Consider the following 17,095-nt stretch of genomic DNA (forward strand, 5'->3'; position numbering starts at 1 on the left):
TGGTGCTAATACATACTGGTAGCACTTCACATTTTGTAAATAAACAAATAATTTATTGCGTCACAGATAGGGCACATCTTTTCTAGTGAAAGACAAACAATACTAAAAAGCCAGGCTATTCAGCTGTTTGGAATGGCACCATATCTTTTGATATGAAATATGCCGATGCTCAGATAAAATGTTTTATATTTTTGAGGTTGGTACATCTGCAGCCTGCAGAGTCTCTTTTATCATTAGTTGCCCAGCAGTCACTGTCGATGTTGCTTGACACAATATTGTGTAAATTCTTATCTATCTATTGTAAATTTCTAAATTTCTATTTCATATTTCTTTTATATTTGCTACACGTTAGGCATTCTGTGGACAGCAAAGTAAGAATTTCATTGTACAGGGAGACATGTTTCCATACTGTGCATATGACAATAAACACTTTGAATCTTGAATCTTGAATATATCGCATATCCACTTTACCGGAAGAATCTCAACTACAAACCTAAAACGACCATTTCCACAGGAACACAACACAGTTTCAAAAACAAGCAACTACATGAGCAAACTGCAAAAACAACACAGCGCTACATATCGACAGAGACCAGAAACTCTTCTAGTCTATATTATCGTAACAAACGGTACAAGTCTTGCAACGATACGACCAAAAGTCACTGAACTAGCAGCCGAAATAGAGCAACGGAGGAATAACTGGAAATTATGTTTTACCTTTGATGTTTTGTGATCATAATTATTGTTTGTGTGCAAAAAACCGCCATGTACAGGTAGCTCTGTCCCTAGGTGTAACACAGCAACTGTTTCCGTAAACATCCGGGTACTCTTTCGTGGGAGTCCAAACCTGAGGTGGGCCGGGTCCCTGACGTCACTGCGCGGTGTGTTTGCCGCACTCTGATTGGCTAACGCTGTTGCTGACGTAGATTTATTCTTTGAGTCTATTGGCTCCGACGGTTCAAAAAAGGGGTCGACCATTGAAATCGACCAATGGGATCGCGAGACGTAAAAAAAAATTCATGCACCAAACGCACCAGAGCTCGGATTTTATTCATTTACGCAAACTTTTTGGAAGATTTACATATTTTGGAAGATGGCAGGCAAAAAAAATATTTACCGCCGAGGAGGTCCTTGATATGGTGATTGTATGCCATGACACACGTCTATTTTGAACAGGTCATGTACATAGTTTATGTTTTAAATTTCACATTTTTTCACTTTTGACCATGGGTTTTTTTATTTTATTTATTATTTTACATTTTGCACTGTCACTTTTTACATATTGTACTTTTATTTTTATGCACATTTACAATTTTCATGTTTACATTTTTCAATAAATCCGCTCCAGTTGGAGTCAAATGCTATTTCCCCTTGTACGTGTATTTATTTGAATGGGGAAATATATGTGTTTGGTGGATTTTAAAAAACACACCCTAAAACAGTTGTAATATGATGGAGCATATACTTATAGTGACATACAAGTGGGGAAAAAAAGAGTTTTACAGTTTGGTACAAGAGGAACCTCAAATGGCACACATGGTGCCAAAATGTGCCCAAATGGCACTATTGGGGTCCTCACCTAGACATTCATCTACTAACATTTCTCTATAATTCCTCTTTTTCACTTTTTTACCATCAGTTTTGGCTGGGGTAATGGTCAGATGTTGTACTATGGAATACAAGAGGCTTTGCGTTGAAACTGCATCATTTCAGAGGGATATTCAATCTAAAAGTGCAAAAAAAAAATTTAGACAGAAAGAAAATGTTTCATTTTCTGCCGTGTGACATCATCTAGTCTTTACTCTTACCCAGTAACATATATGCTGATTCTGACACCTTAGCATTTATCTCACAAGTGTTACCTTCACAATGATACCAAGATCTAACAAAAATACAGACGAAAATGATGAGAAACTGGGAGAAAATGATGGAAACGTACATGACGATTAAACAAAACACTGCCACACATCGACGCATATTAGAGCTACGTTACTTCAACAGGTACAGAAAATGGATTTGCCGTTATGTAACATTACATGGAGGGTTATCCACAGAAGATTATTTTAACAATTTCATTACACACAACAAAATCCCATGACTTTTTCAAAATGTTACATTATTTTTTACTAATTCCATGAGTTTTCCAGGCCTGGAAAATGTGGTTATGAAATTCCATGAGAATAATACATTAAAGTATTGAATTTTGTGTACAAAGGTTTTGTTTTCAGGTCTTTTAGTAGGATTAAAAAAATACCATAAGATCATAAATAATTGTGTAAAAATGTATAAAATGTTTTCCCACTAAAGGGAATAGCTGACAGCTTGGCAGCAATTAGCAACAAAGATGTATATTGTTATTCAAACCAGAGGTAAGATACCATGACAACAGGCTAAACACAGCCAATTCTAACCTATGAGGGCATTCATGAACTAAACTTACGGACTACATGTAAATGCAGCACTATAATGAGTTTACAATTTAAAAAAAAAAAAAAAAGATAAAAGGTGCATTGAATGTAATTACATTATCAAAGGCTCTACATATGGAGCCAACACCACAGACGCTTACTTTATCTTGAGTGGGCCTAATTAGCCAAAATGAATCTGATTCTTAGTTTCATTATATTCATTATATACTAAAGAGAACATAGTTGTGAATATTATATAATATTATATTCTGCCAATAGATGATAATAATAACAACAACAATAATAATAATATTAATAATAGCTATACATACATCACCTTTAAAAACTGAGATTACAAAGTGCTTTGACAAACAAGGCAAAGTAGAAGCAGGAGGGTTTCTTGCAGAGGCAACATAACTATTAGAGCCAAACAATAATGCCGAATTAAGACCAGACAAAAGAAACAATTACAAAACAACAGTAACAACCCGTACCAATAAGCGTAAATACAATCCAAAGCATAGAAGCAGCAAACACAGAAATAACATCACTAATGATAGAATTAAACATGATCAAGACGATGTAATAAAAGAATAAATGAAAAATATATTGAAAGACAAACTAAAATAGATGAATTTAAATAGATGACATCACATGAAAGGAAGTCTATGAAAATGGGTTTTAAGAGGTCATTTAAAAGAAAACACTGATGATGCCCCTAAATCCTACACACTGGACCTTTATGCAAAATATCTGAATCCTTCCACCACTGGCAGGCCCTGTTTAGTAAATAATTATTTTCTAGGGCTTAACATCCATACTGTTTCTCCATTACATCCTTCATACTTTCGCCAGTATAGCTGGGAAGTTGGCATTAAACCTCATTCTAAGTGGTATTAAAAAGGTCTTAAAAATATTTAAATGTAACTTTGAGAACCCTGGGAGCTCCCTGCATTAATGCTCATAACACGCTGCAGAAAATGTGTGCATACACAGCCTAAGGGGACAACTGAACTCTCTTCTCACACAGCAAACTCTACTGGCTTTCCTGGGACCAATCTGTGGTAATGAATCACTAGATAATGGAGGCAAAGCCAGTGTCAAATTTACATGGTCAGCTCTGTCATCTTACATCTGAAACACTCATCTGGAGACCAAACAAGAATCAATAAATAGAGGAGGACAACATTTTAAAGGTCTGAAACTTTGTGGCCAAAACACAGGCAGAGCCGAAAATAACAGAGAAAAACATTAACAAGGACAAAGTTCAACCAGCCGGCTGTGCACATCAGGGTTCAACCAGGCCAGTCAAAAACAACACACATACTACTCCACAGAAAGACTGCAGTCCTCCACCAACGCTCAACAGTTCTCCAACTTGCAGAGCTGCAGCGTTCATATCAGTTTATGTTTGCTTATCATTTGCCTTCCGGGTTTAATTTTATGAAAAACCAAACACTGATTAGCAGCCCACAGGGAGGCCTGGAGGTCAGACCATCGGGGGATAGTCTATGAGCATATTGAAACTTCTGGCTAAATAAAGAAAACAAAATCTGAAATGGCTGAAATCCCAGATCTGGATCTCCATCAAAAAATCGAGTCAACTGATCTGTGCACAAAAGGCTATTTGTCCACCAAACCTCAGCCAAATTCAGGGTAATGTTTTACATATTGTGCTAATAAACAGACGGGGATGGGGGTAAAAACATAACCACCTTCTGTTTTATTATTGGAGTGTTGGACTATAACTGGAAAGTTATGCTTTATTATAATGAGTGATCTTGATAATGATATTTAAACTGGACTTAAGACATGTCGTTTTTTGTTGGCAGTAACTTGACTTAAACACTGACACCTCCTTATTGGAAGATGATCCGCCACAGTAACACTGGCCGGCTCATATTCACCAATTTAACTCATAAAAGCTCCTCAAACATTTGCCATTTTTGTTGTATCGGATTTTCATGTGTGACTGCACAACAGAGGAAGCTTTAACTCAATGTGATATTAACAAGAATATTCTGGCAACATTTGGGAGACTCATATGTTATATTTTTGGGGACGGGGCAGGCTGATATCGGTTGTTAATAACTCACTAATTCACTCACAACATTCGCCAAAAAAGTTTACAGCCACGTAGTGTTAATATTATCAGCTTTTTGTTATTAAGTTGTCCGCCTGGAACACACTGCCTGCGTGAGCAGCGCTGGTCAGCTTACTTTCAGGCGTGGCACATCTAGAGAAACCGAGGCTCACTGATGTTTTCCACCTGACGTGCACGGTTGTCAGCAAAAATAAACCGTAGAATCAGTGGTTTGATAATTATAAACCACAATTTATTACACTTTATCTATCACAGCGACTCAACAGTCATTCTTCATTGCCACTAGACCTTTAATGCCGGTTGGCGAGTCTCGGTTTTGAGTTATGGAAAAAAAAGGTCATTTATTAATATATTTAGTCATAGTTTTCATTAATGGAATTAAAACTGCAGCCAGTAAAACTAAGACTAGATCTATTTTTCTTGTTAATCTTTGTTGGATTAGCTTTGTTTTGTTTATGTTCAGTAATATGTTTATTGATTAACGACAAGTCCCATTGGCCCATTTGCCAAGTCACGATGCTGGTTGCAACAGACGGTAATTGCTTACAAGGAGGATTATAACTGATGATTATCTTTTTTATAAATGAATCCATTGATTACTTTTTCAATTAGACATAATTTCACAGAGCCCAAGGTGATGTCCTCAATTTGTTTGTTTTGTCTGACTAACATGGTAAAACTGTGAAGACATTCAGTTTGCAGAGTCAGAAAAACAAAAAAAAAGCAGCAAATTTTGAAACAGAAACCTAAAAACCGAGGCATTTTTGCTTGATAACTGACTAATTTACCACCTAATTGACTGTTTCATCTTCAATTACAAGGATAAAAAATACAAAAAATGAGATGGTTTACGATTATACAAGCCGTGAGAGCATGTGAGCAGCCAAACAGGATGTGACAGACCTGTGTATGTAAGATAGATCACGGTGAGGAAGACCACGCCGGCAGCCAGAGAGACTCCGAGGAAGAAAAGTGTCTGGAACTCCTGTCTGGTCAGCCTGTCCTTCAGGTACTGCAGGAAGGCATAGGCTTGGAGAAGTGCAAACACACCTGAGCAAGAAACCACAGACAGAAACAAAAGAATGAGCAAACATACAACGGGAGCTCACACTGAATGTTTGAGAAGGCCCTGATTCATGTCTCCTCCTGCAGGGTACAAAGCAGGTTTGCGTGGTTATGAAGCGCCGTTGTCAGCTCGGCAGAATTCTCGACAAAGCAGTTTGCGATAGCCCCTTCGGCTGTTCATGCAGATGTGAAAGACAAATACTGCGGGACAACATATTTCAAATGCATTAGACAGATCTGTGTGAATAAGCCCTTCTCTTTCCCTCGCCTTGTCTTTCTCTCTTCGCAGCCCCTTCGGTCACACTTCTCTCCCCCGTTCTTTTGCTCTGTCACTTTCTCGGCGCCGGTTTCTCCAGTGCGTCTCCTTTGTTTGTCTGGTGAATTCGATATAAAAAATTCAAAAGAGGCCCACTTTCCCTCCCTTTCGTCACCTCCCATCCTTTGACAAATCTTGTGTGAAATCGCCCCACTCCTGCGCTAGCACCACCACCGCCCACAGCAGGTCTCACCCATTTCCAAGGTTAAGCCTGTCTCCTGGAGAGCCGCCACGGTGCTAACACGCTTGTCAGTCTATGCCACCCCGCCTGCCTGCCTAAGGGGCTGACATCTCAACGGTACCGACAGGTCCGCGGCTCTGTCACTCTCTTCCTGTCTCCCACTGTGCTCCCTGAATGCTACCACCAGATGTTCTGAGCAGCTGCTACCCCAGCGACATAAAAACACACTCAGAGCGAGCAGGAAGCCAGAAACAGAGAGAGGCAGAGATGATTTTTCGGTGCCTTTTTTTCTCAAAGCCTCTCATAATGCTGTTTGTGTTGTAGACACACAGGAAAACAGGGACACTTCAGTGTAAGCCTGCTGCAGGGTTAAGAGAATTCTTGAAAAAAAAGGGGGAAAAAAAAGTGCTGCTGGGCTTCCTGAAGCTGCCAACGACAGTCCTCTCCCAATCTGGATGTAAATGAACACAAGAATCATGAACATACATAAGCACCCATCCGTGCTGTCAGGCAGCAGATGGGCCCACTCTTGAGTGGAGAAACTGAACAAGCTTTAATAAACTACCCACCAGCCAAAAATGAAAAGTACTTAAAGCGCTAAACCCATATGGGGGGCTTGTGAAATCGCTTACTTATTTCTATTTTGTAAATATATTCTGAGGAGGTCACGTGTTTCTTCTGCACACAGAGCGTGACTAACGCTGTCACCGCAGGGGGATTCGATTTCGAATGCAGCCAAACAACCTTACAGTGTGTGCATCCACGCTACTGTAAGGTGCTTTGGATAACAAGCAGGTGGCTTATGTAAAGTCACACCTTTAATACATGAACTGCGGCAGTCAACCCGAACCTCTCCCTTGTGTTGCAGCATAAATTTGTTGGCAGGGTCAGGGCAGCTGCAGCATATCAGTGCATCCTTGTTTGAAACCCAGACAGTCTGTTCAATGAAAATATAAATAGGAATTTTCCATTTTCTGATAAAATGCAAAACAATTTCAGTGTTATTCAAGGTATTTTAACAAAGACAAATGTAGCATCAAAGGGACAGTTCAACCCCAAATTAAAAATACAAATGTTTCCTCTTACCTGTGGTGCTATTTATCAGTCTGGATTGTTTTAGTGTGAGTTGCAGTGTTGGAGATATCTGCCGTAGAGGTGTCTGCCTTCTCTTCAATATAATGGAACTAGACGGCACTCAGCTTGTGGTGCTCAAAGTGCCAAAAAATACATTTGAAAAATTCAACAGAAATGTCTTTCCCCAGAAATAATGACCAGGTTACTTAAGATAATCCAAAGACCAATAATGGTTTTTCAGGGCTGATATGATACCGATTATTAGTACTTAATGAGACCTCTAACTGATATTTGGAATCGATTTAAATGCCTTCAGCAAATCTTAAATCAAAACTGAAACTTTCAACATCATATTCAGCAAGTTCCCTGCAACTTTTTTTTCCTAAAGTTTAGTGTAAATTCTAATAAAAAATGAATGAATAAAAATAGCTCCCTGAGGTTTTACAAAGTAAAAGTTCCTCCCATGCTGACACTTTCTTTGCGTGTATTGTACACTAACTTTCCTGGTGTTGGTTGCGTGTAATATGCACACTTTTTCATTCATCAATTTTATGGCAATCATTAAATTAAAAGGCAGATACAGATACAGATGCCAAATAACAGCCACAGTAATCTGTCAGGCCGATAATCTGTCGAACCCGGTTCCATTATAGTGAAGAGAAGTCAGACATCTCGACGGCTGATATCTCCGACACTAAACTGATAAATTGTTTTGCAGGTAAGAAGACAAATATGCATTATGCATTTTGTGTTGAACTATCTCTTTAAGCATGTACTAATTGATCTGTTTGGTCCAAGTGTAAACACAACAACACACCATCACTTAATTAATTCAATATGACTAACAGTTATCTGTTTAGACATTGAAGTGACACAGAGCAACAGCGCAGTCGTGTTTCACGCCACCTGATGAATATTATAATAATACACACTCGTCATATTCAATATGGAAAATCAAGCAGCAACATTTTCAAAGAAATGCTGACTTCATCACTGCACTCTGAATGGCAATTTTCCTGAGACAAACGGTAGAGGGACGCAGGATCAGCCACCCTGAAGGTGGAGAGGATGGGACTTACCGGCAGCAGCCATGTGCTCGCTGGTCCTGATTGGCTGGAAGCCGACAAAGGGGATCTGCATCGACAGAACGAGACCCACAATGTAGAAAGTGCTATAAGCTGTAAAAGAAAGAGACAAAAGAGGAGAGAGATCAGATAAGAAATAAAACAATGAAAGTAAACTATTTCAATACTAAAACCCTCTGTACTGTTCCACCACTGCAGTTCAGGTTCCACTATGGGAAATCAACCTCAATAGAGGTATTTAAAGTCTATTGATTTTCACTGTCGCACCTCAGAGGGAGTAAATACAAAATACCTAATCTAATGTCATTTACTGAGAAAATGGGAGCTGGCTCGGCGCAGTGTGGCGGGGAGGCCCGGAGTGAGACGACGGTGCTGAGAACAGTGCAACTCCCACCTTCGTAGCTGGGGGGAACCGATTCACAGACGCACCAGCTTAATTAAGATTTCATACTCTTCCTGAAGAGTGTGTGCCTCGTTTTTGAAGTAGTTGCTACTGCCCTCAGCTATCTCTTTCTCACACATCTGCTATTGACTCAAGACAGAGAGAGATGAATTGTGAGGGAACATAGACTGCGAGGCATTTTATTAAACCAGGAGTTTCTTTCTTTTTTTCGCTTTTTGTATGTTCCTGCGAAGTGGCTGAAAGACACCTGGCTCTGAAAAGAAAAGCTGCAAGATGTGAAGAGGAGGGAAGGTGAGGGATATAGGAGGTGCCTGAAGACCTAATATCTTTTCTGTCAGCAGAGTATGTCTAATATGGCTCACACCCTCTGCTCGGTTGGTAATAGGTTGATAGTATATGATGACATGCTCGTGTCCAACCATATTCTCATTTCACAACGTTGTACTGTAAAACAGTATTTGTTATTGTTCAGCACTGGTACATGAGAGGGTTGGTCTTTGTCCATCCTCTCCTCCACTGTGATTGGATGGCTGAGTAAAAAGTAACAGTTGCATGAGCTGCATTTTGCCGAAGACATTTTTTAACTAATTTTCAACGCAGAAAAACTGATAAATCACGACAGAGGACATTTAGTGTTAGATACTGTAGTTTAAGGTTGGATTACAAAGCTTCTGAAAAGGATACAATCACAACAAAGCCCTTGCCAAAACGGATGTTTAAAGGGCAAAAAAAAAAAAAAAAAAATCCAGTGATATTAATTTTAGTCAACCCCACAGCTGTCTTCTTTAGTGTCCAGTGTTGCTGTGTTTCTACCAAGCAGTCCAGTTCAGTTTGATACAAATTGGAACGTTGTTTTTGCATTTCCTTTAGGGTTGCACTGATTTTTTTAACACATAACAACTCATCTGGCCAATAATCAATATTGATACGTCCACTTTTTTCCAAACCTAATTTTAGTGACCATCAAGTCTCTTTTGTAAAGGAATTAACATGATATCATGCATGCTCTTATCCTGACGGCCCAGCAGCTGCTGGAGACATGCAATACAATGCTTTTCAGTGTTTGTAATATTCATCCATTGTGCAAAATGAGACTTAAAAACTAAAAAATAATACTAATAAAATAAATAAAAAATATCAGTTTGTTTTATTGGCAGAAATCAGCATGTTAGTCGTTCATTTTAAAGCCAATATCCGCTGATACCGATGACGTGCAGATATCATCATGCATCCCTAATTTTTTGTTGTGAAAGTTGTGGATGGAAACACTCTTTACCGTCCCCGTTTCTCCATCACCCCTCTGTTGAGGTCCCTGGCCTAACGCTGAAAGGTGAAGCTAGAAGCGCTGCCGTCCGTTGATTGGTCAGCAGTCTACACCAGCTCACGGGTGAGTTGTGGCTGGTTTTGAAATTTATGTTCAAGTTTTAGTTCAACTATATAAAAAACATAAGGCTGCCTTTTTGTCTTTACTAGTTAGCTATAAGTGGGCAGCTACAGACTGAAAAAATGTTGATTTACTTTACTGTGCTGAACACCTGCAGCTACCAGCAACTTTTAAGGTGGAATATTTTTTTTCATATTGCTGCATTTATGAGTTGACATTGCTAATCAGTCAATACACTTGAAATGTTAGTATGACAACTTTGACCACTGCATTTGTTATTACTGTCTCTCTTACACGACTTATGCTTACGTGATGAGCGAATTTTTAAACATTCAAAACATGTTCATAAATTGCAACTGCATTTTGTGAACTTAAATACTCTATTTCCTCACTTGGAGAAAAACAGTGGGGTCTGGCTTTGGCAGCGCTACACCCCTGCGTCTCGCTCGACAAGGACTCATTGCACAAACCCACTATTATTAAATATCCAGTCGAGAGAGACTCTCAATTCAGCCTGTTGTTTTTTCATCCGAAAATGTCAACATACAACCCTGTCCCGCGAACAATAAATGAAGTTCAGACTTCATTGTTTGGAGCAGTGAGTCACAACAACCCTGCATCCATTTAAGAGTGGTGGTGCAGTGGAAAGGCTAAACAGATTGAGGGTTTAGGTACATGTTCATATGGGTAACGTAAAGTTTGAACGTACAATAACAAAAGTTCTCGATGGAAACACAGCTTATGCCAGATGTTTCTCATCAGTCCTGGTCATCGCTTGATGGCGAGACAGAATCAAGCACGCAGCTCAAAAGGAAAAGCTCCATCTAAGCCTGAGGGTATGCAATTTATTTCAGACAATGTTACATTAAATATTGCAATTATTTTCTTTTCTGTATGAGGCATTCCACTAACCAACCACTGAGTTTACCTGCCCCGAGCAAGTGTAAATGTAAAGCTTTGTAAACACAATGCTACAGGTAGAATGCATCCAATTTAGCTAATCTTAGAAGAACATGCAAAATCCCCCCAAACTGGACTCACTTCTGTAGTGTATTAACAGTGAAAAATAAACTATTTCCCATTTTTCTGGGCAGCCCCTGGAACTCCCTCAAGTACCCCTGGTTGAGAACCACTGAAATGTAATCTCGATGTCTGCACATATTCCTCACTGGCGATCAAAAGGTACATGAGGTTGCTGGATGATGCTCTGGCTGTAGACCTCCTTGAGGGACAATGAAGGTGGAAGGATATTTTCCACTTCATCTAATAGCTCTGCATCGTCAAGTAGAGCTTCATTGTTGTAGAGCGTTTGTAGATAGAGCAGAGGTAGGTCAAGGCCCTCTCACTGTCAAGAGACCATAATGTATTTTCAGAGCTCTCAAAGACTATGCTTTGCGGTTACAGTGAGCGCAACATATAATCATGTGTAAAAGACACTTGGCATGGTATCATTTTCCCTGACCACAACAGAAGGACCTGCCGCTCAGCTCGGGCTGACGACGGATGTGTGGAGGGGTCTGAAGGATTGAGCTCTAGTTTCCTGAGCTGACAGATAATGTGCCAGAGCTGCCATGCGCTCTGTGAAACCGGTATGTTCAGAGGAATAACAAGCCTATCCTCTTCACCGACGCTCTGCCTCTGGTATTTACACAGAAAATAAATAAATAAATAAACAAATAAAGAGGATCAGGTAGCAGGTGGCTGCATTTACTGTTAAGTGGTGCGTGGGTGTGTGGATGTCTGCAGTGCCGATGATGGAACGCTTACAGTTGTGAGAGATGAGCACAGGCGTGACTGGGCGTTTGAGCTTGTTTCAGGGTCAAATGCTTGTTGGGAGACGCATAAGAGGAAGCAGTTTGTCTGTTTATTGCATACATTTCTATTCTAATGGAAGAGGATCTGAAAGCACTGTAAATTTCCTTTTCAGCGACTCTATGTGGGGAGTTTTAAACACCACGGCTGGGTTTCACTAACAAGGATTAATTTAATCTAAGATTAGCTCAAATCAGAGTTAAGTAAAACCAGGTTTAAAAGTAGTAATTCCAGATTTAAAATTGAGCAAAGCTCTGTCGTACCAAGCTCGTTGGAAAACAAAGACAAAAGCCAAAAGGGATGCAGCAACTGGTAGCATGAAATTTAGGGGCCACCTGGTGGGCTTGCAGCTTGGGGGGGGATATATTCTTTTAAAAACATTGGCAACTTTTCTTCTTCTTTTGAAATGGTTGGCTATTTTTTCTGTTCAAAGTTTTAAAAAGTTTTTTTTTCCCCTATAAACATTTTTTGGTGATTTTTAAAGAAAACATGCCTTCAAAACTGCAGGTCTGCCGAATAGAGATGTTCTAAATGACACCATTTGTCACAGCCACAAACTGTGGAAACTAAAAAATTATTGTTGGATTTTTAAATTTCTGTCAGACACCAAACCAAAAAAAATGCGTATTATTGCTTCAAGACCAGTGCAAAGGCACAGCATGTTGACAGGCCAAATAAAACCAAGAACACGGCAATACAATTGTTACTGTTCTTGAAATAAAGTGTTTTTTGTTTTTTTTTTTCCCCCACAAACGACATGTTCACAAGTCACTTGCGGTCCATTCAGAATGGACCCGTGAGATCCACTAGTTGGGAACCACTGGTTCACAGTAAAAACTTAACAGCTGTTTAAAATGAGATTTAAATTTAATCTTTATTAACTTTAAGATAGTTTTAAAGTTTGGTGCAAGAGAATTTAAACTTAAATCATAATTTAATCAGATTTAAAAGTCAATCCTTGTCTCTGCAACTCAGCCCGAGTCAGACACCAACAGTTAGTTAGTGTGTGTGTGTGTGTGTGTGTGTGTGTGTGTGTGTGTGTGTGTGGCTTACCGATGTAGACTCTTCTGCTGTAGCGCTGCATCAGCATCAGCACAAAAACATGCAGAGGTATCAGGTTGATAATAAACACGTAACCTCCCCATGCTGACACCTAGAACACACAGATACACAGACATGTCAGTCGGCCTGCTACGACATCATCCTTTCTTTCTCCGAAACACTCTCCTTCATTTCGACAAAATGGCCCGTATGATCAATTTTTCTTCTTTGTGTTTTTCAGTTTCAAACAAGGTAACCCTGCTGAGTTGAGGCTTGCCTGTTAAAATGCTACAAATCAGCTCTGCAGGAAAGATGTCAGGTTTGCCTCAGTGATGGGAACTAATCGAAACCAGAAGTCCTGCTGAGACACAAAGGGTTTCGCATATTGTCACCGTAAACTACTTCTTAAAAGCAAGAAAGAATGAATAAATACAACAAAAAACCTTAAAGCATGAGGGTCGTGTTTGGGTTTGCTGCCCCAATAAATGCGATATATTGTCGCTGCTCTGTGATAACTCTGACTCCAGCTCTGCTTTCAGTTTTGTGACATGCATTTTTCTCATAATCAAACTGGTTTTTGAATAGTAATTTATAGCCTAAAAATATCTACATGGAAATGCATTTCAGTGTGCAGATTAAAAAGTCATTAAAAAGTTCATGTGCGACTGAAAGTTATCGCAGCTTTTGAATTCAGTGCTGTTTGTAGCCACCCCTCTTCATCACCACAATCAATTTTTAACGCCAAGCAACACTAAAACTATTACACGAAACTGGTTATAACAATGTTGAATTTACCACTTGATTTCAAATGTTATCACTATCTTCAAAAAACAGATTCATACATGACGAGGCTGCAACTAACAGTTATTTTCATTATCAATAACTCTATTGATCACTTAACAATTTCTCAGAGCCCAAGGTAATGTCTTCAAACAGCCCAAAACCGAGAGATATTCAGGTTACAATTACAAAATACAGTGACAGATAAAAAGGCAGCAAACGCTGCACGTCACTGCCAGGGTTTACATAAGTATTGAAACAATACTGGAATTTCTAACTTTGATATAAAACCTTCAAAACAATTGATCTTTGATACCATTTTGGATATGGCAAATGTTGAATACACTATTGTTATAATAACATTTTATAAAATGTGGATATAAGGAAATTTAATAAAGTACTTTTTTTCTGAAATTTTAAACAGTATTGTTATAATGAAATAAATCAGAATGGGACCTATGGTGCTTTTATTTTGAAGGACCTGGCTTGTCTTAGGCCGAAGTGTCGATGTTTTTGCTGTGGACTTGAAGCGTCCATTCAACAGTTGGATGTTAGCGTTAGCAGCCAGTTAAAGAGATACCACTGCACCTTTAAATGTGAGGATGCATTCACTGTGAACGGGCAACAAAAAGCTCTCCAGTTCATTTATTACCAATATCTGCAAGTGGCTCAGGTGCTCTGTGGTTGCAAAATGTGACAGTCATGATCAGAGCTCTGCAAATACAAAAACACACCTCCTCTGCTCAGACTACTGCCACTATCGCTCATTAAGTTGGACTGTTACCGCAGCGTGGTTAAACATGTTGATTAATTCACTGTAAGCTGGAAGTATTTGCAGTCGCAGTGGTGCTCCATGGGACCAAAATGTGACTAAATACTCTGTCTGGAGCTCTGCGAAAGCCCTGCTTTGTGTTCGTGTCTGTGAGAGGCGGAGAGCCATAGAGGGCCAGCAAACCAAAACGCCTGTCGCTTATAAAGACGACGTGACAATTTATACTCAATGTTTGTGATAAAGTGATTTCATACATCGCAAGTGGAACAAAACGTGATACCTCATGTATATATATACCATCCACCCCTAAGAGAGTATGAAGAATATGAAGTGTGGACATTGATGCAGGTGAACACGTTCCAGGAGAAACCCAAAATACAAGTATGAACATAATAGCTCATTAATAAAAAAATGACAGAAACAATCAGTTATTTAAACAGAAATAGATATTTTTTGTCAATCTGCTCGATGACTGACTGGCTCCAATATATCAGTAAAGCAAAAACCGAATACTTGCGATATGATTTGCAAACAAAATGTAAATAGATTAAAAAGTTAATCAGTCCATTCATACAAGCAGCTCTTCTTAAATACATGCACCCCTGCACAAAAATCACCTCACACACCTTGAGCCGTCAAAAACGGATGTAAAACCGTCTTAGTCTTAGTGCTTCTTCACTACCAGACACAAGCACACAGCTATAAAAACCTGACGTATATAGGATCTATAAAACTAGGCAATCATACTTTACATGTTAGACGTAAAATGTGAGATGCACCAATAACTTTAAAAGCTCCACTAAAATTTACCTCAGCCGTTTTTTTAGGTCTGCTAAATATCACAGCGCTGGATGTGGGGGCTGTAAAACGACTACAAAAACATCACTGACAAGTTTTCAATTGCCTACACTTGACTACAGCAAAGGGCAGATGGAAACGGTGAGAGCACTAGACAGGCGAAGGGAAAGAGTGTCGAGAGAAAGAAAGCGAGACAGAGGAAACAAGAGAGGAGAGTTGCAAAGTGCTAGAAAGTGAAACAGAGAAAGAGGGAGAGTGAATTACACAGGAAAAGGGATTGCATGTACGCAAATTGTTTGATCCTTTATTTGCAGCAGCTTGTTGGAAAGCGCCCCATTGCACCTGCTCAGTACGATAAAAAGAACATTCATTACGCTTCTGCAATCACAGGAAAAACAAGCACATCATGTCTAATTGATAAAAGCATTAATATGCTACATTAAGGTAGAGAGTGAGAGGAAAAAACTCCTAAATAAGTTCCTAGCTGAATGGTTAGGTGCAATTATCTTTTGTCAGTAGTTTGCATCTGCTCTCTCAGATGGTGACAGCCAATTAGTAGCATGTGAACTGTAACTTGAATGAATACCAGAAATGACTTCAATTTAAGACTCATTTTAAGTGTTGACACAGGGACGGCTGATAGAGTCTCTGTTTCTGACTGGCAGGGAACTCACTAAAAATACACTCAAAACACAGTGTGCAGTGCTGCTGGCTCTGCAGCTGCAAAACTTTAACATTATTCAATGTCCAGTAACAGAGAGAGAAAATGTACAATAATTCAAATCACGACTCGACATTTGGCCAAAACTAAATGCAATCTACTGCAGGTACCAAACATGCTGTATTTGCAATAAGACAAAAAAAAGCTCCTTAACATTAAAATCGATCAGTTTAATTCCAAAGGATACTGTACACTGGACTCGAGTCTACAAAGACTTGGTGGACGAGTCATCCAGTCACTTAATTATGCAGGTCTGTGAGTCAATATAAGCATGATTGTGGAATCATGGCATGAGTTAATTCACAAAAACCACGCCAACCGTACCAGTGTTTTTCAGGGTGAACCTAATAAAAAAGCCTCTTTAAAATATTGATCCCTCTGAGTTAGACTCCCTGGCATCACTGAGGTGCATTATTGACTCAGAGAGTCAAAGTCAACATTATTTTAAAGGCTTGTTTTTCCCTTTGGGTACTTAACTGGGCAAAAGCGTGGGAGGTTCAGCGCCATGTCAGAGGGAAGGGAAGAGAGTGACTGAAAAAATCCCCATAGTCGCTGTTTGCAAGCGTCCAGGGCACCTCAGAATGGAGATTACCAGCGGCTCTAATAACTGGTGTGATTTACATGCTAAATAAATAGTTAACTACCGTACTGTTGTGCTACAGTTATATAATTTCCCATGTGGGTTTATGAAACAGAGTTCACTTACCAAGTTATTTCTAAAGCAGGATTTAGTAACACTGAGACAATAATGGGCCCGCATGTTCCTTATATATTAAGTGTCATTAACCACCAAGTTGAATATATTTAATAGTCTGCAGTCATGTGGCTCTCTGAAGCTGTATTTAGGTGCAGTGGTGCTAAATACTAACGTCAACATGGCGACATCATAGACTATAAAATAACAAAAATAGCCACCGTGAAGTTGGTTTGTGGACTCCCATTTTGAAGCCCTGAGTTTGGCATTTGGTCACCATTTTGCATTTTTGGAGCAAAAAGTTGTTGAAATTTGATTTTGTATAATCACAAAAACTTCAGAATTCCTGATATCACCCAACCAGGTGATAACTTTATTAAACTTTAAAGGCGCACATGTTCACATGGCATCTAACTCTTCCGAAAACCTCTGGGCGCAACCACAAAACAGGTCCGTG

At 39.3% G+C, this 17,095-nt stretch overlaps 1 protein-coding gene across 1 annotated transcript in view; it reads right to left on the minus strand.

Annotated features, from left to right (window-relative positions):
* The window catches only part of LOC121957621 (dolichyl-diphosphooligosaccharide--protein glycosyltransferase subunit STT3B), a 122,667-nt gene that overhangs the window by 21,217 nt on the left and 84,355 nt on the right, over window positions 1-17,095 (minus strand). Inside the window, exons 5-7 of the mRNA XM_042506306.1 lie at window positions 12,886-12,985; window positions 8,228-8,326; window positions 5,416-5,562 (exon numbers count right to left, since the gene is read on the minus strand). Coding sequence (XP_042362240.1) covers window positions 5,416-5,562; window positions 8,228-8,326; window positions 12,886-12,985 — 346 coding nt within the window. The remainder of the gene's footprint in view (window positions 1-5,415; window positions 5,563-8,227; window positions 8,327-12,885; window positions 12,986-17,095) is intronic.

The sequence above is a fragment of the Plectropomus leopardus genome, chromosome 18, assembly GCF_008729295.1.
Source record: "Plectropomus leopardus isolate mb chromosome 18, YSFRI_Pleo_2.0, whole genome shotgun sequence".
Classification (NCBI taxonomy): Eukaryota; Metazoa; Chordata; class Actinopteri; order Perciformes; family Serranidae; genus Plectropomus; species Plectropomus leopardus.